The 19,401-nt window shown below is 40.4% G+C and overlaps 4 protein-coding genes across 5 annotated transcripts; 3 read left to right on the top strand and 1 right to left on the bottom strand.

Moving 5' to 3' along the window:
• Nucleotides 1–640: 640 nt before the first annotated feature.
• Nucleotides 641–4,712, top strand: pstk (phosphoseryl-tRNA kinase). Its single transcript, XM_028029501.1, has 6 exons — nucleotides 641–1,300; nucleotides 1,690–1,936; nucleotides 2,027–2,228; nucleotides 2,335–2,410; nucleotides 2,517–2,610; nucleotides 2,696–4,712. Exons 1-6 carry the CDS (start codon nucleotides 1,094–1,096, stop codon nucleotides 2,908–2,910), a joined length of 1,041 nt encoding a protein of 346 aa, XP_027885302.1. The 5' UTR covers nucleotides 641–1,093; the 3' UTR covers nucleotides 2,911–4,712.
• On the bottom strand, nucleotides 3,993–7,005 carry LOC114151945 (zinc finger protein Pegasus). The gene is made up of 3 exons (XM_028029500.1): nucleotides 6,554–7,005; nucleotides 6,264–6,452; nucleotides 3,993–5,738 (listed from the first exon to the last, which is right to left on the bottom strand). Exons 1-3 carry the CDS (start codon nucleotides 6,720–6,722, stop codon nucleotides 4,825–4,827), a joined length of 1,272 nt encoding a protein of 423 aa, XP_027885301.1. The 5' UTR covers nucleotides 6,723–7,005; the 3' UTR covers nucleotides 3,993–4,824.
• Nucleotides 7,006–7,786: 781 nt separating this feature from the next.
• On the top strand, nucleotides 7,787–12,857 carry acadsb (acyl-CoA dehydrogenase short/branched chain). The gene is made up of 11 exons (XM_028030153.1): nucleotides 7,787–7,902; nucleotides 8,175–8,337; nucleotides 8,415–8,515; nucleotides 9,317–9,523; nucleotides 10,039–10,209; nucleotides 10,366–10,491; nucleotides 10,578–10,670; nucleotides 10,765–10,854; nucleotides 10,948–11,085; nucleotides 11,243–11,342; nucleotides 12,272–12,857. The coding sequence occupies exons 1-11, from the start codon at nucleotides 7,870–7,872 to the stop codon at nucleotides 12,346–12,348; spliced, it is 1,299 nt and encodes a 432-aa protein (XP_027885954.1). The 5' UTR covers nucleotides 7,787–7,869; the 3' UTR covers nucleotides 12,349–12,857.
• Nucleotides 12,858–17,810: 4,953 nt separating this feature from the next.
• Nucleotides 17,811–19,296, top strand: hmx3b (H6 family homeobox 3b). 2 transcript variants are annotated; one of them, XM_028029122.1, is made up of 2 exons: nucleotides 17,811–18,456; nucleotides 18,681–19,296. In XM_028029122.1, the coding sequence occupies exons 1-2, from the start codon at nucleotides 18,174–18,176 to the stop codon at nucleotides 19,259–19,261; spliced, it is 864 nt and encodes a 287-aa protein (XP_027884923.1). In that variant the 5' UTR covers nucleotides 17,811–18,173; the 3' UTR covers nucleotides 19,262–19,296. The 2 variants fall into 2 exon arrangements, with proteins under 2 accessions (XP_027884923.1, XP_027884922.1); XM_028029121.1 differs by having other exon boundaries at nucleotides 17,812–18,456; nucleotides 18,678–19,296.
• The last annotated feature ends 105 nt before the right edge of the window (nucleotides 19,297–19,401 follow it).

Genomic DNA, 19,401 nt, shown 5'->3' with positions numbered 1-19,401 from the left:
GCCAGACTACTGCATGTAAGATAAATAGATTTCAGTTTGCCATAGATCAACTAAATAATACAGCAGGACACGTGAAAGAAGGAGCTCTTCTTTCATGGGTCTGCACATGAAAGACACAGATCTACCACATGTGCAGATCTGTGCACATGTGCGCAGATCTGTGAGTTTTTGCATTTCCAAGTTAGATTTCTTCACTGCAAGGTGTGCAGAATTTTAATTTTACTCAAGTAAATTGTTTGGCTATCATTTACAGTGCTTTGTGTAGAGGAAACCAGCCACTCTTAAGAGCCATTGAATGAAACATGGTTATGGCAGTATCATGCTATGGGGATACTTTTCTTCAGAATGCATAAGAAAGCTGGTCGGAGTTAATGCCTAAGGTGATACTGGAAGAAAATCTGTTTAAGGCCACAAAAGACTTGAGATCGAGGTGAAGGGTTATCTTCCAACAGGACAACACGATATGCAGATGTAATTTTAGTGAAATTTTTAGTGGTGCAACAAAGTATTAAATCAAAACCCTGAATGCTAAATGAGATTTTTGTTTACAGATTTTTTTTTTTTCAAAGACTGCATCTTTTCTTTCTGCTTCACACTTATGCACTGTTTTTTCTTTCTTTATAACCCCCAAAAACCTCAACAAAATAAACATGGTCAAAAAAATAATGATATCCTACTTAGCTTTTCACACATTTCCGACAAAACAAAGTATAGGTAAAGATTAAACTAATTTCGAAAGCATTGCATTTTATTTTTCGAAGCCCCTCTCCCCATCCCTATCAGTTCAAAACCCCTCCCGGTTCGTGCATGACGTTTCTTCCGCTGGGCGCATGCGCAAAGAGGAACCTGTCCAGGTTTTCTTCCGGTGTTAGAGCAACGAGCAAAATATGATTTCCTTGACGACTTATAAATGATGTTTGCTGTTAAGCCCGGGATCGGGCGGCACATTTTTAGCTTACGTTTACATTTTAGTGCATGAGGGTAAATATTTACAAACCGGAAGAGGACTGAGAGCGGTGGGGCTTGAGAGCGACGCTTGCAGCTGGATGCCGGTGTTACGTACTGTGTCTGCTGCCAGGTGTTCTTGGACCTTATGGCCGAAGCTGCGCAATGGTCTCCGGCCTGTTTGTGCGTCCTCTGCGGACTGCCTGCCGCCGGGAAGTCAACGCTGACCCGCAGGATTGTGGGTACCGCGGCGGAGCGCGGCTGGAGAGCAGCAGTCGTGTCCTACGACGAGCTGATCCCCGAGATGGCTTATTACACCGACGTGGAGGAGGATGGTCTCAATCTGACAGACATGGTAGTGGCTTGGATAGGGGGGATTTAAATTAGTTCGGATTATTCAGTTGCATTTGAACAAATTTTGGTATCGTTGAAAATTTTATTTATTTCAAAAAACCTGAAACTCCACACAAAGACTGATATTTTCAAGTCTTTATGAGCTTTCACTGAAAACACGACATCTAAGATTTAAATATTAAAACAGACCGATATGAAACGGTGGGCTAAGTTAAATGAAATGAAACGTGGGCCAAATGAAAAGTGTGATTAATAATACCTGCTTGAAGGCTCTTATTTTCAAAAGGCACTTTTGATCTGGCAAAATCAGAAGTGCCTTTTGACTTAAATTTCTCTAAATATGCAATTTTTTTTTTATCAGTGATCATGTATTTTTTTATTCTCTTTCAGCACTCTAATTGGAAGTCCTACAGACAAGCTGTGTTGCAGTGCATAGAGCAGGTCTTGGAGCAGCCTGAAGTGGTGGTAGAGTTGCCAAGCAACCCTCTCATCAATGGAGCTGCATGGCAACCATGTGTTCAAGCTCTACTGCAGCCTAAAGAGTCGCACACTGACGGGACGCCACTGCTCTTTCTTTTAGATGACAACTTCTACTACCCAAGCATGAGATACGAAGTGTACCAACTTGCAAGAAAGCGTAAGGACTCTTTGTCAAAAGAATATGCTCCTCAGCACCCTGAAGTGTTTTTTTGTTTTGTTTTTCTAAACATGTCAATTGTGGTTGCAGTGTCGCTGGGATTCTGCCAGGTGTATCTGCAGTGTGATTTAGAGACCTGCATCAGGAGGAACCAAAGCAGACCTAAGCCCATTCCCATCAAAGTGATCATGGAGATGGAGAAGCGTTTGGAATTTCCAAATCCACAAAAGAACCCATGGGAATCCCAAAGCATCTCGCTCAACTCGACAAACGACGTGTCCAAGTCCGACATGTAAGAGAGCAGAATTAACAGCTTTTGGCTCTTATTTGTTAAATACAAAGTGATTTACAAAGCTTTTTTTTTCCTGGGTTTATCTTCCTGTGTGACTTTTTATCAGCCAGAGAGTAATGGAATTGATCTCTGTGGCATTAGACAATCCATTGAGCCCAGCTGAAGACAACAGCGAACAAAAGGTGTGTTGCAGTTTCTCACATCCGTGAAACGCAGTGAAACGGAAGTCAAAGCTGAAAAGTTGAGATGTGAACAATTTCTCAGAAATGTATCGTATTGATGTTGCAGGAAGCTGATCGTCTCAAGTGCGCCACCAGTGTGGTCCACCAGGCTGATCAGGCCTGTCGACGTCTGATATCGGAGGCTATGAAGGCTGCCAGAGGTCAGCTGGGAGCTTAACCAATTGACATTTATTATATGCGTTTTTCATGTTTCATAACAACGACCTTTGCTGGCTTAATTCGTAGAAAATCAAGTCCCTTCTGAACACATGCGGGTTCTGGCTGCTCGGCTGAACGAATGCAAAGTGACTTTCCTTCACGACTTGCGGAAACAGTTCCTGCAGGAGGTGTGTTTCCTTCAAGAGGAGGACATCGGTGTGGAGCAGGTGGTGAAGAATATTTTTGATGACAAAAAGAATGAAATCCTGTCACAGTTTATAAGCAACCACAAAACAATGTGATGTTCTTTTTCAAGATAGCATCAAAGAAACTATTACAATGAATGGTTGATGTCTGTATATATTTAAATTCAAATAAAATTTATTTTTGCTGACTATTTGCGCTAAAGTTAATTGAATCATGTTGAAGTAATTTATTACTTTGGAAATACACATTCTATTCATAATCTCCTCTAAATACTTTTTTCTGGCCTTGTAGTCTCTGTGTCACATCATATTTAAACCCCAGGGAAACAAAAAGTCATGCACTGACACTAAATACTTTGGTTGCATTTGTTAGAGGGATTGTTAGTGTCCTAATGTGGTTTTATTTAAATTATTTCATTAAATTAGTTATTTTTAAATTAACAATATAAAACATACATTTTCCAGCTTTTTGGTGAGAATATTAAACATCAGCAAAAGATTAACTCAGTTAAAGGCTTTATACACTTCAGAGCTGTACGTATAACAGTAAGGTGGCAGTGTATATTTAAAGCTGGTTCGACAAATACTGTTTTGGATTCATATGTACAGCAGCTTACTAAGCTGTTGGTAAAATTCTTATAATCCCCTCTAAATTGTGTCACAAATACCAAAATGTTGACAAAATTTGGACGGGATGTTGAACATGACGAGACACGATCACATTTACAACCTAGCACAGAGAGTTTGTGTTACAAACTTTGCGGTATTTCAAACTGAGAGGCAATTTATATGTTTATACAACGAAACAATGACAGGTAGTGACTAGAAAGTATGTGTTTTGTTTATAGTTGATTAATGATACAACAAAAAGAATTAGGAAAGTTGATTAATCTGAAGTTGCAGAATATATTGTGAGAGTTTTCTATTTTCTGTTGGCACCTTAAGAAGCCAGACAGTAGAAATTCCTTCTAATTCTTACAGTGAAAGCAGATAAGTCCTTTGAAAATGTCCTGAGTGACGTAACGTTACAGATCCAGAGTCTCTAAGTCAGGCCCACAGATGATTTCTCTAAGCTTTAGAATTACCACTTCCCTAACAACCTATATATGCTTACTGCTGATGTAAAAAACACAGACCAGGTTTTTCCAACTCTTTTAAATAAATGAAAATCTGAAAAGTGTGGTATTCATTTTTATTCATCCCTCTGAGTCGCTGAGAATCACCTGGTGCTGCACTTACAGCTGCAAGTTATTTACATTTGCGTTATGTCTCTAGCAGCTTTGCGCATCAAGACACCTTCAGTTTTTTTTTTTTTTAATCATTTATTCCAAAACAGCTCAACCTCAATCAGAATGGTTAGAAACATCTGAACATCAGCTTTTAAGTCTATTCATAGATTTTCAGTTAGTTATGTTCTCTAATACATAAGTATGCTTTGATATAAACCATTCCATTGTAGATCTGGCTGTTTCTCCTGCAGGAAGATGAACATCCACTTAGTCACATGTCGTTTTCTTCTAGTATTTAGTTCAGTCCATCGTCACATTAACTCAGCAGTTTTCTCTGTCCCTGCTGAAGAAACGCAAGCCCTCACCATAATGCTCCCTCCACAATGTTATACCATGGAATAGGCGCCTCTTACATTACAACAGTCCTTTCAACCTGAGCTCTGGGTGTCTGCAGCTGCTCCAGTGTACTTGGCTTTTCAGTTAAGGGGGGAAGCCTTATCTGGTTTCCAGCTGTATTGTATTCTTTTCATTGTCAGGTAACGCAATGAACAGTGCTCTGTTTCCACGAAAGGTAATGGGTGGGAGTGAAGTGTCTGTGTTGTATTCAATAAAACCACATATCGGCTTCATTTAACTTCAAATTGAGGCACCACATTGTGTTAGCCTTTAAAAAAAAAAAAAAAAGGCAATACATTGAGGTTTATTGATTTGACGTGACAAATCAGAATAAAAGCACAGGAAATCCGTAACTTCAATTTCATTAGGTTTCTGTGTACTTATTTCACTTCTTATGTTGTCCACGGGCAAAATGGCACGCAAAATTGTATTTGTCCATGCACATATGACCACAGATGTTGCATTGGAATGGATGTTCGTAGCCGTGGCAGCCCATGTGAATGGTATAGATTATGTTATCAGAAAAGCGGATATCACAATGCTGGCATCTGTGCAAAAGGTTTTGCTCTTCTTCGCTTGGAGCATTTGCAGCGGGCGTTGGTGTGCTCGCCAGGCTGTTGCTAACACTGCCATTCCAAGTGTTGATGTTAGCATCCATGCCACAGCCAGATGCAGGACTGTAGCTTTTATGACCTGAGGTGGGGGATTCTTTAGGCGGAGACGTCTGCACGCCGTTGGAGCAGACTGCCACCTGCTCCACCAGGATCGGTTTTTCGTCCGTTAAGGACTGCCTGTCGGTGGACGCAGGACTTTGAGGCTCAGCGAGAGCCTCAAAGTCCTCTCCCGCAAGAGCAGAAAGCTGATCCAGCGAGTTTCTAAAGCCGTTTTCACCCCGGCTCTGGCTCTCGTTCTCATCAGTCTTAGGGGGCGTTTTGTATTCGCTGCCATTCAACTGGTGGATTTTGTGTGAAAACTCGCTAAAATAGTCGGACCTGGGCAAGACGACTGAGGGAGGGCTGAGATTGATCAGGAGCCGTCGACCGAATCCAAGAGAGCCCGTCCTCTTCTGCAAAGAGCTCAGCATCCTCTTGTTGGCGAAAGGGGAACGGGCCACTCTGGTGGGCAGAAGCTTGTGGCGGCGGCGGCGGTGGTGTGACAGGTTGCTCCGGTCGCTGCATCGGAAGGCGCAGAGGTCACACTTGTAGGGCTTCTCTCCCGTGTGGGAGCGCATGTGCGCTTCCAGGTGGCGCTCGTATGCTGAAGCAAACGGGCACAGCTGGCAGCGGTGAGGCTTTTCACCTACATGAAGAAATATTTCCAGTTTTATTGCCCAACGTACTGCAAAAACAGAGGTAATAACATTGCATTACATGTATTGTACTGATAAGTACAGTTGAAAACCAGATGTTGGCACACACCAAATAAAATGTCACACACTGGGCGAGAAGATGGTAAATGCACCTCATGCTTAGTATGACAGAGGATCTGTGATGCTGTGGGCCTATTTGTATTACAAGGGTCTTGCTAATGTAAGTTGAGAGATTTTAAGATACAAAAGTATAGGATGATTTCACTTGGACAAAAATAGGTCAATCTATAGGATAATGCATATAACATTTGGCCAAATCAACAAAGAAGTGGTTTATTAAAAACATTTGTTTTCCCTCCTCCCCCTAAAATAACGTACATTTGAATAAAAATACCCTTTTTCCTTACAAAAAATTGTATTTTACACGTTTCTATCAGGAATGCCAACAGATTAGGGTTGAAGTTTGCAGCTTGTTATAATGCCCTAGAGTGTTAAAATGTAATGGAAGCTCTGACCTGTGTGGATGCGTATGTGCTCTATTAAACGAGCCATGCCCTTGTTAGCATAGCTGCAGTAGCTGCACTTGTATTTCCCATCGCAAGTTCTCTCCAGACTCTCCACTTGTATATCTGATCCATCCTCCATTGGCAGGCTCACCTCCACAGAAGGAGGGTCCAGGACATTGTGCTCACATCTCGGGGCAACTACGAACACACACACACACACACATAGATTATATGACCATGGCTTCAGAATAGATATTTATCTGACACTTATTCCTCTTTTGTTTTGTACTCCTTCCCACCGGCATGGAACGGCTCCGTTGTCTCTTTTTCTCCACAAACAGAACCCGAAATCATGTTGACATGCTGAGTTTGCTGGGTTAGGTATTCCTGAAACTCTTTCACGAAATCCACAGGCTCAGTTTTTATCTCCTCCATTTTTTGTTTTCTCCGTTGAATCTGAAAGAACATCCAAAGACACCTAGACGGAGTGTCGTAGCTGCTCGTATTATCTTCAGTAGGTATCTATTAGTAGCATTGCTAATGCCTTGTTCCTTCTTAATCTCTCTGAAGTTATTCTGTAAAATTCAAGTTTGAAACCATCTTCACCCGAGTTCCTATTTGACGTTTCGGATTCTAATGTTACTCACAGGAACATGAAGCTCATGCTTTATTGCTAGATAGCCGTTACCATAGCTCATGCTTTATTGCTTGATAGCCGTTACCATAGACATATGGTAACGTCAACATGGCCGCCATATTGTGAGTGGCATTTAAATGTGAAACATTTAAATATGTTATTTAAAAACAAATTGCTTTTCAAACTTAATAAGTTTAAATGCTCAGCAATTAAATACGAATGTCTTTAGTTCAAAACAAGCACCTGACTTCTAAATATGCAGTAATAATATTGTTAATGACAATCTTCCAATTTTATTACACACACGCCCACACACACCCACACCCACACGCGCACACACACACACACACACACACATATATATATATATATATATATATATATATATATATATATATATATATATATATATATAGTTTCTCTGTGTGTGTGTGTGTGTGTGCGTCGTTATTATTCATCCATCCATCCATTTTCTTACACCCTTGCCCACTACGGGATGCTGGTGCCTTTCTCCAGCGAATGTTTCAGGCAAGAGGCGGCTTACACCCTGGACAGGTTGCCAGTCCATCGCAGGGCACCATTATATTGCTAAACTTCTGTTAGGAGAACCTTGCTTTCAGGTATGATAGTATTAGTTTTTGTGCCACTCACAATATGGTGGCCGCTGACGTATGGCTTATATGGAGGCAATAAATGCGGCATCTACCTTTTTACATCTATGCGTTCGAAACGTTGCCTTCTGGTAACATCAGACAAAGTTTGATTCAGGCACAATTTCTCAAAAATATTTAGGACATTTATACTAGAGCAAATTTCCAGTATGTGTTATATTAATATATTATAGGGCTTTATTGATAGAAAGTCTAAAAACCACATACCTTAAAAAAGAAGACATAATTTCTGTGTAACAAAGGGGAGATTCCATACCTCCATGAAGGCACCATCAGCCTAACTATACTCGCAGTTTCATAACAAACCATGGCTGCCCCGTTGGTCAGATTTTTGTCAAAGGTGAGACTGTGCTCTGTGTTTCTGTGTGCTCTCATATCAGGCTACTGCGCCATACAACGGAAAATCTGTATTTTTCACTCATTTTGTCATTAATTTTATATTTATGTCACCTAGCTAGCTAATCACTCAGTAGATGCTAACCTTTGCTAAAGCGTCAACCCACTTGTGTGATATCATAAACAACTGACTGGTTGCAAATGTATTGATAAGTAATGGAAATTATGATGGACACTCGATGTGAATACAGTCTTCCCTCTCTTGTTGACTGTCAGTCCCTCAGGCAGATCTCTCGTCCATCATGGGGGGCATGTCAGTCTGGATTGAGGAGCAGGACTACTTCTGCCCCAGCAGTGGCTCCAAACCAGGCAGGTGGAGTGGTGGCCTTCCCTCCCCTACAGACATATTCAGAGGAGGAGAGCATGATGAGGGACGCAGGTGAGCAGCAAAGCTGTGTTCCTGCTGCTGCAGAGAGCTGGAGACAAAACCTTCTAATCTATGTTACTGATTAACAGTGAGGAAATATGCACAAGAGCGCATCGCCCCACTTGTGCCAATGATGGATGAAAATTCTGTCATGGATGAAGAAGTCATTACATCCATGTTTGAGCAGGGGGTATGTACACTGCATCTTAATATATTCCAAAATAGCATACATTTTTTAACGCAGTAATGCCAGACTCCTGAAAGGTACACTGGATATTAAATAGCCTTTGTTAATCGCCTCCACAATGACTTCCAGCTAAGGAAAAACATGCCCACAGCATGATGCTTCTACTGCCATACCTCACTGGGTAATATGGATCTTCTGGTGATGTACAGTACAGTGTACATTTTTTACCAAACACCTCTTGGAATTATGGTAAACAAAATTACACCTTGGTCTTATTATACCAGAAGACATTTTCCCACTTGCTTCTTGTAGACCTAAAATGTGTTTTTGCAAAAAAATAAAAACACAAAATGTTTTTCATAGTGGCACTGGCTGTTTTATACATTGTTGTTTATGCACTTTTCTCTACCACACATTTTCCTTCCACCCAGCCTTCCATTGTTATGCTTGGATACATTAGTTCACATCCTGTGATTGTGTAATCCATAACCATGGCATAATGTGTGTGTTGAAGATATTTTTTTATTGATTTTCATGTAATATACTTACTGAGAAACTGAATGTTATGGGTTGTGTTAACGCTAACCCCCAATCTTTAAAATTAATTGAATTAAATGGCTAAAATGTGTAATTCTACATATAATAAAATAATATATTTGGATTTCATGTTTTAACCGATTTATAAAATAAACTTTTCAGTGGTTTGTTGGTTTATTAATAAGCAATTATTAAGTAATTATCTTAAATATTCTTACATTTAAAGTTATTCTGAGTATTTTTGTTTTTGTTCCTTTTTCTGCCCAGCTTATGGGGGTGGAAATTGACCCAGAATATGGCGGCACTGGCTCCTCGTTTTTCTCCTCTATCCTGGTGATTGAAGAGCTGGCGAAGGTGGATCCCTCTGTGGCTGTGCTCTGCGACGTCCAAAACACACTCATCAACACACTGTTTGTGAAACTTGGCACGCCGGCTCAGAAAGAGAAGTACCTCAACCGACTGTCAACTGATATGGTGAGGCAGTTATTACCGTATCCTAACTCTGAACAAACAATAATAAACAAACAATCTTATGTCTAAAGAAGGGATGCCAGAAGTGAAATAATTACAGTTAACTTCAATTCAAGAGATGGAGGGTTAAAATAGAGTGGTAGGTGATATCATTTAAACGGATTAAATTTTTTTAATAAAGTTTCTTCAGCTTTCACTGAACGGCCATCTTTTGTCTTTCACTGCCTTCGGATCTCAAATTTCTAACCGCAGAGGCTCAAAGTTTACTGCAACCACTTGGTGGACAGACTTTTCATTTCATTCTGAATGGAACAGTGTATGTTTTCATGACTGGGACAAGACATGATGTCTGAAATCTACTGAATGTGTGTGGGTGGGGCAGTAGTCCATCAGTAATCTGGTACACCTGGGCAGAAGAGAAACTTATTTCTTAAATGCATATTACAAGATTACACTGGTATATTTACCATATCGCAGTACAGTTCCTGTAATTCTTTGTATCTTGTGGCTTCTGACAGATTGGAAGCTTCTGCCTCTCTGAAGCCGAATCGGGGAGCGATGCTTTTTCTCTGAAGACACGAGCGGAAAAACACAAGGACTATTTCATAATCAATGGATCCAAGATGTGGATCAGCAACGCAGAGCTTTCAGGGGTTTTCCTAGTGATGGCCAACATAGATCTCTCTGCTGTAAGATTCTATAAAGCTTCTTAATGCATTTTTATTTCATTCCCCAATCTTGGGTTTGGAGAATTACTCAAATCTAGTAACATACCAGAATGCATCAGATGGGTTCTTGTGTCTTGTGCTAAGCATCAGTTTAAGGCTTCTTGTTTTGTTTTGCAGGGATACAAAGGGATTACCTGCTTTATCGTGGACCGGGACACGCCGGGGCTCGAGATTTGCAAAAAGGAGAACAAGCTTGGCCTGCGTGCATCCTCCACCTGCCCTCTAAACTTTGACAACGTCAAGGTGGAGCCAAACGCTCTGAGCTGAACTGGACTGATGTAGACCAGGTTTTTTGTTTTTCTCTACAAACCTTCTGTTGTCTGTTGTAGGTGCCAGAGGCGAATATTTTAGGAGAGGTCGGTCATGGATACAAATATGCTATTGGAATGTTGAATGAAGGCAGGATTGGAATTGCTGCACAGGTATGCAGCAAAAATTTGGGACGTTAGTGGTTTTCAATAAAATGCGTTCAGTGCAACTTAGTGATGTGTTCACTTTCCCCACCCTGGACTGCAGATGGTTGGCCTGGCTCAGGGTTGCTTTGACCATACTATTCCTTACACCAGACAGCGGGTGCAGTTTGGAAAGCGCATCTTTGACTTTCAGGTGTGTGGGATCTTACAGACAACTCCCCTCTTCTGTACATGCACATTCACTTTTGAGGGCAGTTTGTTAACAACGCACTATTCTGTGTCCCAGGGCATGCAGCATCAAATAGCTCACGTAGCGACCCAGATCGAAGCGGCGCGTCTGCTGACGTACAACGCCGCCCGTCTGAAAGAAGCCGGCAGACCTTTCATCAAAGAGGCCTGCATGGCCAAATACTTCTCCTCTGAGGTGTGCTTTTTGATTGCTTAGAAAAGAGGAAGCTGTGTGCATTTTCCTGTCTCTGACCCATGCCTCTGTGTTTGTCAAGAAATCTCTAGTGGAACTTGACGACATCAGCTTGAGTCAAGCATCGTGAAGTATTTGTGTTTTGTATAATATTATCCAGGTCGCAACTCTAACTACGTCAAAATGCATCGAATGGATGGGAGGAGTCGGCTTCACCAAGGACTACCCCATAGAGAAATACTACAGAGACTGTAAAATTGGTGAGCCTCAACGAGACGTTGCACCGCTTCACTAAAATTGGCTTGATTTCATGTGATAGATGTGAAATCAAGCTATATCTATGCCACCAAACACATAATTGTGTTGCGTTACATGATGATAGCACCATCATGTTGTGGAGATGCGTTCATGATCTGGGACAGGGAAGCTGATCAGAGTTGGTACGTGCATAGAGAATGTGCCAACTCTATTATTTTCAATCCACTTCACAGTTCTGCATCTTTTTGTGTTGGTCTGTCACAAACAAGCCCAAGAAAACACACTGGCTGTTATGTTTGAGACAAAATCTGAAAATGTCCATGAGGAATAAACACATTTTCAAGGCTCTGTTTGTAGAGAATAGAAGTATTATAAGCTGTATTAGGGACACACACATTTGGGTGTTTGTGATTGGACCAGAGTGGGGCTGGGGACTGCAGCAACTGGAACTGGAACTCAGAAGGAATCCCCCACACACAACTGCTGCCCCCAGTGTCATCACACCAACACAGTTTAGTGAAGCTGCTGTAAATAAAAAAGTAAGATCTGTTCTCATGACACATGGGCTCCCAGTTTTCCAGCTGGTGTACAGGAATGTTGACCAGTACAACAATGCCTGTTAAAGTAAAAAAAAATAATAATTTAAATATTTTTTACTGAAAAAATGCACAGAAACAAATCCCTACAAGCTCTTACCTAAATGAAAAATCTACATGAAAAAAGGGGTATTAAAACACATACCGTGTATATCGTCTACTGTATAATCACTTGCTTCATTCAGTTTCACTTTTAGGTTTAACGTTTTTGACTTTACAAAGCTGCAATCTGTTCAAATAATGAAGCTAGAACATATCTAATGCATAACTGCATACCAGGGGACAGGTGCAATCCTGGAATAAAATCACATTTTTCTGTTTTTCTCCACGTTCAGGAACCATTTATGAGGGTACAACAAATGTCCAGCTGTCTACTATTGCCAAGTTCATTGATAAGGAGTATGACCGCTGAGACCATCAAGCCACAAACTGATTGATTCCATTTTGCTGTTGCACTCTGTACTCTTGTCATTTTTGCAATGACTTTATTAGATTCAACCCTGCAGAATTGTGCTGTTGTAGAACTAGTCTAGTAGGGTTCTGTTGTAACGTTACAAAGTAGTTCCTATAACTGATGTCACGGATTCTTTAAGGTTTAAAGTTGAGTTGTTGTTTTTGCATTTTCTGCCAAATCGGTGCAGAAAGGAGCTTGGTCACTTTTAAGCCTTCACAGTATCATGTATCTCCCACATTTATTGCATATGTTGATGTCTATTGATCAGTTTTGCAAGCATAACATCTCCAAGGGTTGGAATATGGGTTTGAATGTTTTGAGTTTGATCAAGTTATTCTTCAAATGATTCAGTGCCTTCAGAGAATTTTGTCTTCAATGGTTGGATTGTGGTAGCTCAGTTTGTTTCCTTACATACTGTTAGCTGACTGATTTTACATTATAATAAAAACTTCCATAACATGCTAATATATGATCTGTCTCTGTGTCATCTTTACTGTGGTTGAGTTCAACATGGAGAGGGGGGAAAAAATTATGTACATCAATCTGTAGCCTGTACTCATTTGTCCCTTCATACTCACAGGAGTCTTGTCCATATCCATGTATCTGAGAGTCCAAAAATCAATTAATTCGAGTAACTCAGATCAAAATAGGAAACCTTCTTTCCTTCCATCTAGCTTTATATTGCCCATCAGTTTGTCCATGTTATACTGTATCATTCATGCTTTCCATTATCCATGTGTTCCTCTTTCTAATCATTTGCCCAACATTTTCTCTTTCATTCATCTGTTTCTCAATTATCTATAATAATTGATAAACATCTCCTTTACCAATTTGATATTTTTAATCATACACCCATCTACCATTTCATCCATCTTTCCTTCAGTGTGTTTTTTGCAGGTTTTGTAACTAATTAATGACACTTTAATGTCATTAATTAAAGTGTATATACCGTACATTTTACGGTATACCAACCGTAAAATATTTCCAGTGAAGCAAACTTTGCGGTTGATAGCTAATGCCAAACCTTTACGCTAGATGGCACCACTTCCCCAAGCAAGTTCCGTACTCTGTTTGCGGAGGCAGCTCCTTAATGACAGTCCAGTCAATTATTGTGTCTTTTAACAGCCTGTCACCTCTAATGATATTTTATATCAGCTTAATTATGCTGGTGCTTCAGATGAAAAGAGCCTACATTGCATAATTCACTCACTGATCATTCTGTAGCTAAGGCTAATTAAATTTGCGCAGCCTCAGCTGTTCAGAATAAGCTCCATTGTTTAAGCCACGGGCTATTCCCGAAGAGCACAGACCCAGTTAGTACACGCAAACACTTAGGAGGAATTATAATGTTTCTTGCAAGAATGTCCTGTATGACAAAAGGCGAACACTGAAAAGAATACCCTTAAAAAATGCTTAAGGTTTGCAATGCTAGTGTCAAATATGATGAACGTCTGTAGCCATGTCACTCTCTGAACCTCTTCCAGGGTTTATATTAATACATACAGTAGCATGCCACTTAAACCTTTTCCTATTTCGCCCCCCCAACACCCCTAAAGAAATTCAAATGCAAACAATCATCTTCAGACATCATCTAATTATGAAAGGGAGATCTGTGCAATTTAATCTCTGCATAAAAGCAGCTCTTAAAGCCTTAGAGGTTTGTTAGAGAACATAAGCAGACAAACAGCATGAAGACCAAGAAACACAGCCGATGGATCAGAAATAAATTTGTGGGGAGGATTAAAGCAGGGTTAGGTTTTAAAAAGAACATCCCAAGCTTTGAAGATCTCACAAACCACTGTTAAATCATCTAAACTGACAGGCCAGGAGAACTTTAATGAGACAAGCAGCCAATAGGGCCATGGTCACTCGAGAGGAGCTACAGAAGTCCACTGCTCAGTTGGGAGGATAACTATTATTTGTTTAATCTACAAACTTGAGTGTAAAGGTTGAAGGCAGGCACAAGAAGTCCCCTTGGCAGTTTGCTACGAGCTTTATTAGGGACATGGCCAATACGTTTAAGAAAGTGCTCTGGTCGGAGTTCATGGGAAGATTGATGAAGTTAATTCCAGGGTAATCCAGAAAGAAAACCTGCAAAGGCTGTAAAAGGTCTGTTTTCAAAATTCTCATATCAAATTTGGCCTCCATTTTGCTTCACAGATTACTCGCTTCTCTCCTCTGATCCATTCTCAGCTGTCTGTTTGATGAACACAATCTCCTGAAAACACACAACTGCTTTTCACTTTGCCTCCCTAAATGCAGCTCAGCTAGCCTCTCTTCTCCACCCCCATCTTCAACACAGCTATGAGACCTCTAATTATGCAAGGATTCAAGTAGCTTTTCACAAAACACTGTGTTGTCCTTTTGCATTGGAGAGCGCTCGACGAGTTAAAAGGACAGGCTGTGTGCATGCAGGTTGAGCAAATTCAATTTGGCTGATTAATTCTCTTCGTCTGCTACTGGTTTGGTTTAAACGACAAATGCAGTGTTTTATAGATTTGTTTTTTACCACCTTTTCTTAATTAATAATATAAATAAGTCCAGATAATATACTGATATCCTCTTTCTGCACAGTGACATGAATTAAAACAGAAAACATCTACACTAATCTCACCACCAAAAATCGCATTTCACCTCTTTCCACTCATTGTGAGCACTTAGCTCTTCATTTCTTAAATCTTTAGGACATTCCAGGCATTAATGTAAGGGGAAGCTACATGGAAATGGTTTTTAAAACCCTTAAAAACCGAGATATGTTTGCAAATACACTCACAAAAATAAACATTTTCTCAGCTAATATATTTTAATTGGCCCATTACCCACTCAAATGTCCATTTTGAGGCATTCCAAGTATCAGTGGATTTATTCATGAAAAAAAACCAAGTGTGAAACATTTCTCAATATAAAATCTTTTTACAATATCGACTATTTGATTGTGTAGATTATCCAAAACCAAAACGAATGGCTAAAAAGCTGTTCTTATTTCTAAATTTAAATCACTGCTTAAGTGAGGACAGAAGACTTTGTCCAATAACAATGTTATTATGTAAAGTTGAGTGGAAGGAAAAAATGCATAAAAACTGCACCCATAAGAAGACTGTGAAGCAAAGCCAATTTAAGAGTCCATGGGGAGATTTACAAAGCAAGATGCACCACACACTTATATATGTCTGGACATGGGCTACTTCTGTGGTATCCCTTATGTTAATCCACTCAAGAGTGAGAGACAAGGTTAAACTCCTTTTACCTAGATTAAGAATAAAAACAAAATTGAACTCTTTGATTCCAAATTCTCCTTTCAGATTAAAGTAAATTTTACATTCAATTTGAAAATCAAGATCTAAGAGAGCTGAATAAATGCAGGGGCACAGAATCAGAATCAAGGTTGCTATTTAAGCAAACTGGGTTGCCTTAACAACTCAGCAGTCACATAGGTTGATTGCCTCCACACCATGCCGCACTGATGCACTGTTTCATACAAATGGATCCCCAACCAAGTACTGAGTGCATTTACGCTCTGCATTGCATATACATACTTTTCAGAGGGCAGGCTTTTCTGTAATAAAAATCCTTATAATCTTGAACTATTCTGAAAATTCAATTTTGGCTTTTCTTTAGCTGTAGGTTATAATTGTGAAAATTAAAAATAAATAAATGTTTGTAATTTATAGCTCTGTGTGTTTTTTAATCTATTTGCTACAGAAGTTTTGAAGTTAGCCAGATTGTGTTTTAAATTAATAAGATAAGATAAGATTCCTTATCTTATCTTTTTGTTCACTGCGTTAATTTTGGACCCATACTTTTGTTTGTAATGCATACTGCAGGAATTTAACAATACATTGTGCATCATTAGCCACATATCCAAGAAATCAGTTTCTTGCTCTTAAAGGAGTGTCCCGTTTTACTGTGGAACCTTTCAACCTCTTAGTTCAGCACCAAGGGACCGGAGGAGTGCTGCAGGGGAGGGGTAGCCCTACGAAATGGGATTTAGCCCCACGTTTCATTCCACAAATGTCATCTGCTTCATTCATGTGCTTTTATATTTCACAGGGACATTACTGTTGTCATTCGCATTAGGTCACCTGTTGGGGTTTTTAGTACAAAGCTGATCTGAAAGGGCTTTATCAGGATGGAAGGCATGCAGTTTGTAACTCGCCTGCAGCGTTTCCTGTCTAATAAAATTACACTGAAGTCAATAAGCTCTGGTCCAGGTAAACTGCACATATTTCTCTGCTGAAGGTGGAACAGATGAACCACAGCCTGCATCAGAGCAGATACCACTTAAACAAATGAAATCAGTAATTATCTGATGGCTTTTTGTTTTTTGTGCTTTTAAAGACACTATCCAGAGGTCTTGTTTTTCAGTAAAAACATAGCTGGGTAATTAAATATCCCACAGCAAGATTTCACAACAGGTAAGGGAATTAAAAATAAACTTTATAAAAGGTTTCAATTTATTAAAGGAAAATGTTACCCAAACGAACCCGTCCCTACATAAAAAAGCAATTACCCCCCCTTATTAAATCACAAAATATGTAATTAAACACATTTTTAGTTCAATTTCAGGAGTGACACCATGCCTAATTGCTGGCTGACCTGTAAAATCAAGAAAATACTTACCTGTCTGTCGACATGACAACGATCTCAAAAACCAACATTATGGAACAAAAATATTTGAGAACTAGGAGTCTGGAAAAGGCTAAAAAGTAATTCCCAATGTTTTGGGACTCCAATAAACAGTGAGAGTTGTTATCAACGAATGGCCAACTAAAATTACACTAAGAGCGCATCAGCAACTAATCCTGGAGGTCACAGAAGATCCCACAATAACATCTGATGCACTGCAGGTCACTCTTACCTCAGTGAAGGTCAAGGTCATGTTGTGGTGGTTTGTTTGTATAACTGTAAATTTCTGTATTTTAAATAATGTATATGTTTCTGGACAGGTTGTGAATCTATACAGTTATATGATGTTTTTATTAAAGAAAACAAGTTACCCACTAATGCTTCAGAAGTGAAGAACTGTTAAATAAAAGAATTAAATAATTTAATAGTGAAAATATCCTGATGTTGAAACTTACAATGCATGGATAGGGAACAAAAATTGTCTCTAGCCCAGGAATCACATCCTCCTTCTTCCTACCCTGGTGTTTCAACTATAATTAAATGAAGTTTGATGTGTTGTTGGGTGAAGTTCTTTCAATATTCTTTTAAAATACTTTGGTAACGCTGTGCGTAAGTGTGTGAACACGGAATTTACAAAACGAACCAAACCTTCTCTGTGTCATCCACGTTTATTCAATTTACTGCCAGGTGATTGTGGTTTGCGCACGGCCTCCCGAGCCCGCACCGAAACCCAGAGAGATTTTCCTCTTTAATCTAATTGGATGATAAGTGGGTGCGTTACTATTGAGCCCGGAGCCAAAACGCTTGCGCGGCCTTCTTCTAATGTTTGGATCCTGTTCCCGTCACAGCCCCCATCGCGTTTCCCATTTGCTATTGTACCTACCCAATAGCAGAGACCGAGCGCGCTTTAAGTCAGATGGCATTTCCATTCTCCGTCATTACAATACAGCGCGACTTTGACGCAGTGATCCCTGCGCTTTTTCCACTCCAAATCATCCTCCGGGGAGGCTGGGACGCAACTTCTTTTTTTTCTTTCTTTTATATCCTCCTCTTTGGTAGATTTTCTTAAAATCAACAACAAGTTGGAAGTAAATGTTTTAACTGTTTTTACCTCCAGAACTTTGTAGATGGTCATCCATAACGGACAATAAGCGGTAATGGCAGAATCTGACACGCAGGAGACTCGCCAAGCCGCAAAGGATTCGCCGTTTTCCATAAAGAACCTGCTCAACATTGAAGACAAACCCTCGAAGCCAGCACCCACCCTCGGGTCTTCCAAAGGAGTGTTTGAAGGCACATTTTTCTCCAGGCTCAGCGACCTGTCTCTGCCTAGATTTGAGCTGCCCGGGCAGAGGATCGGGCTGTCAGCGCAGTATTTGGAGAGAGCGTCTGCCTGGTGGTATCCATACACGTTGGGAGCGCATTTTAGGACTGCGTCGGGTAAATATTTTTTCCCTAAAGAAAAAAAAAAAAGTTAACGTTTTATTTTCTAAATTTCCGTAAAAGGGTCTAACTGATAATATGTTAATTCATAAAGAAATAGCTTACTGTTTATTCAATTTATTTGGCTACTACAAACAAACTGATTCGTGCAACGTTTATGCAGTAAAAACCTACTCACATGTTAAAGTTTATTTAATAATATATATTTTTTCCTTCAGCAGGTTCGGAGAAAATCAGCCAGAGGGAAGAAGACAGGCGCTCGCCGGACCTCCAAAAAAGCGACCAAGATGCCAAAGAGGAGAGCGCCGACGACGACCTGGCGCTGGACGAGAGCGACGCCGATGAGTCCAAGAAGGAAACCGACCAGGAGGAGGACTGGAGGAGGAAACCAGACGAGCTGGACCCCGACAAGAAGCCCTGTCGTAAGAAGAAGACGCGCACGGTGTTCTCCAGGAGCCAGGTGTTCCAGCTGGAGTCCACCTTCGACATCAAGCGCTACCTGAGCAGCTCGGAGCGGGCCGGCTTGGCCGCGTCGCTGCACCTCACCGAGACGCAGGTGAAGATCTGGTTCCAGAACCGGAGGAACAAGTGGAAGAGGCAGCTGGCCGCCGAGCTAGAAGCGGCAAACATGAGCCATGCAGCGGCTCAGAGGATCGTGCGGGTGCCGATACTTTACCACGAGAGCGGGGCCTCGGACGGGAGCGGCAGCCCCGGCACGAACTCGCCGGGCAGCCAGTCACTGCTGGCTTTCCCCCATCACATGTACTATTCCCATCCCACGCCGCTGCTGAGGCCAGTTTAACACTACTTGTGTTTTTAAATGGGAGCAGTAAAAAAAGAAAAAAAAATCACATTTTGTACATTTTGTATATTATTATTATTATTATTATTATTATTATTATTATTATTATTATTATTATTATAAGACCAAAAACATTGTAA

This window comes from Xiphophorus couchianus, chromosome 10 (assembly GCF_001444195.1).
Source record: "Xiphophorus couchianus chromosome 10, X_couchianus-1.0, whole genome shotgun sequence".
Lineage (NCBI taxonomy): Eukaryota > Metazoa > Chordata > Actinopteri > Cyprinodontiformes > Poeciliidae > Xiphophorus > Xiphophorus couchianus.
The sequence above is the reverse complement of the archived record's forward strand: the minus strand, read 5'-3'. Positions and strand labels throughout refer to the sequence as shown.

Excerpts from the sequence above, each read along its gene's own strand:
- pstk (XM_028029501.1), top strand. The coding sequence starts at position 1,094 with ATGGCCGAAGCTGCGCAATGGTCTCCGGCCTGTTTGTGCGTCCTCTGC. Across the intron at positions 2,411-2,516 it reads AAGACAACAGCGAACAAAAG|GAAGCTGATCGTCTCAAGTG; the intron begins GTGTGTTGCAGT and ends TTGATGTTGCAG. Across the intron at positions 2,611-2,695 it reads GGCTATGAAGGCTGCCAGAG|AAAATCAAGTCCCTTCTGAA; the intron begins GTCAGCTGGGAG and ends CTTAATTCGTAG.
- LOC114151945 (XM_028029500.1), bottom strand. The coding sequence starts at position 6,722 with ATGTTCTTTCAGATTCAACGGAGAAAACAAAAAATGGAGGAGATAAAA. Across the intron at positions 6,453-6,553 it reads AACGGAGCCGTTCCATGCCG|TTGCCCCGAGATGTGAGCAC; the intron begins GTGGGAAGGAGT and ends GTGTGTTCGTAG. Across the intron at positions 5,739-6,263 it reads GCACATACGCATCCACACAG|GTGAAAAGCCTCACCGCTGC; the intron begins GTCAGAGCTTCC and ends TTCTTCATGTAG.
- acadsb (XM_028030153.1), top strand. The coding sequence starts at position 7,870 with ATGGCTGCCCCGTTGGTCAGATTTTTGTCAAAG. Across the intron at positions 8,338-8,414 it reads GAGCATGATGAGGGACGCAG|TGAGGAAATATGCACAAGAG; the intron begins GTGAGCAGCAAA and ends ACTGATTAACAG. Across the intron at positions 10,210-10,365 it reads CCAACATAGATCTCTCTGCT|GGATACAAAGGGATTACCTG; the intron begins GTAAGATTCTAT and ends TTTGTTTTGCAG.
- hmx3b (XM_028029121.1), top strand. The coding sequence starts at position 18,174 with ATGGCAGAATCTGACACGCAGGAGACTCGCCAAGCCGCAAAGGATTCG. Across the intron at positions 18,457-18,677 it reads GCATTTTAGGACTGCGTCGG|CAGGTTCGGAGAAAATCAGC; the intron begins GTAAATATTTTT and ends TTTTTCCTTCAG.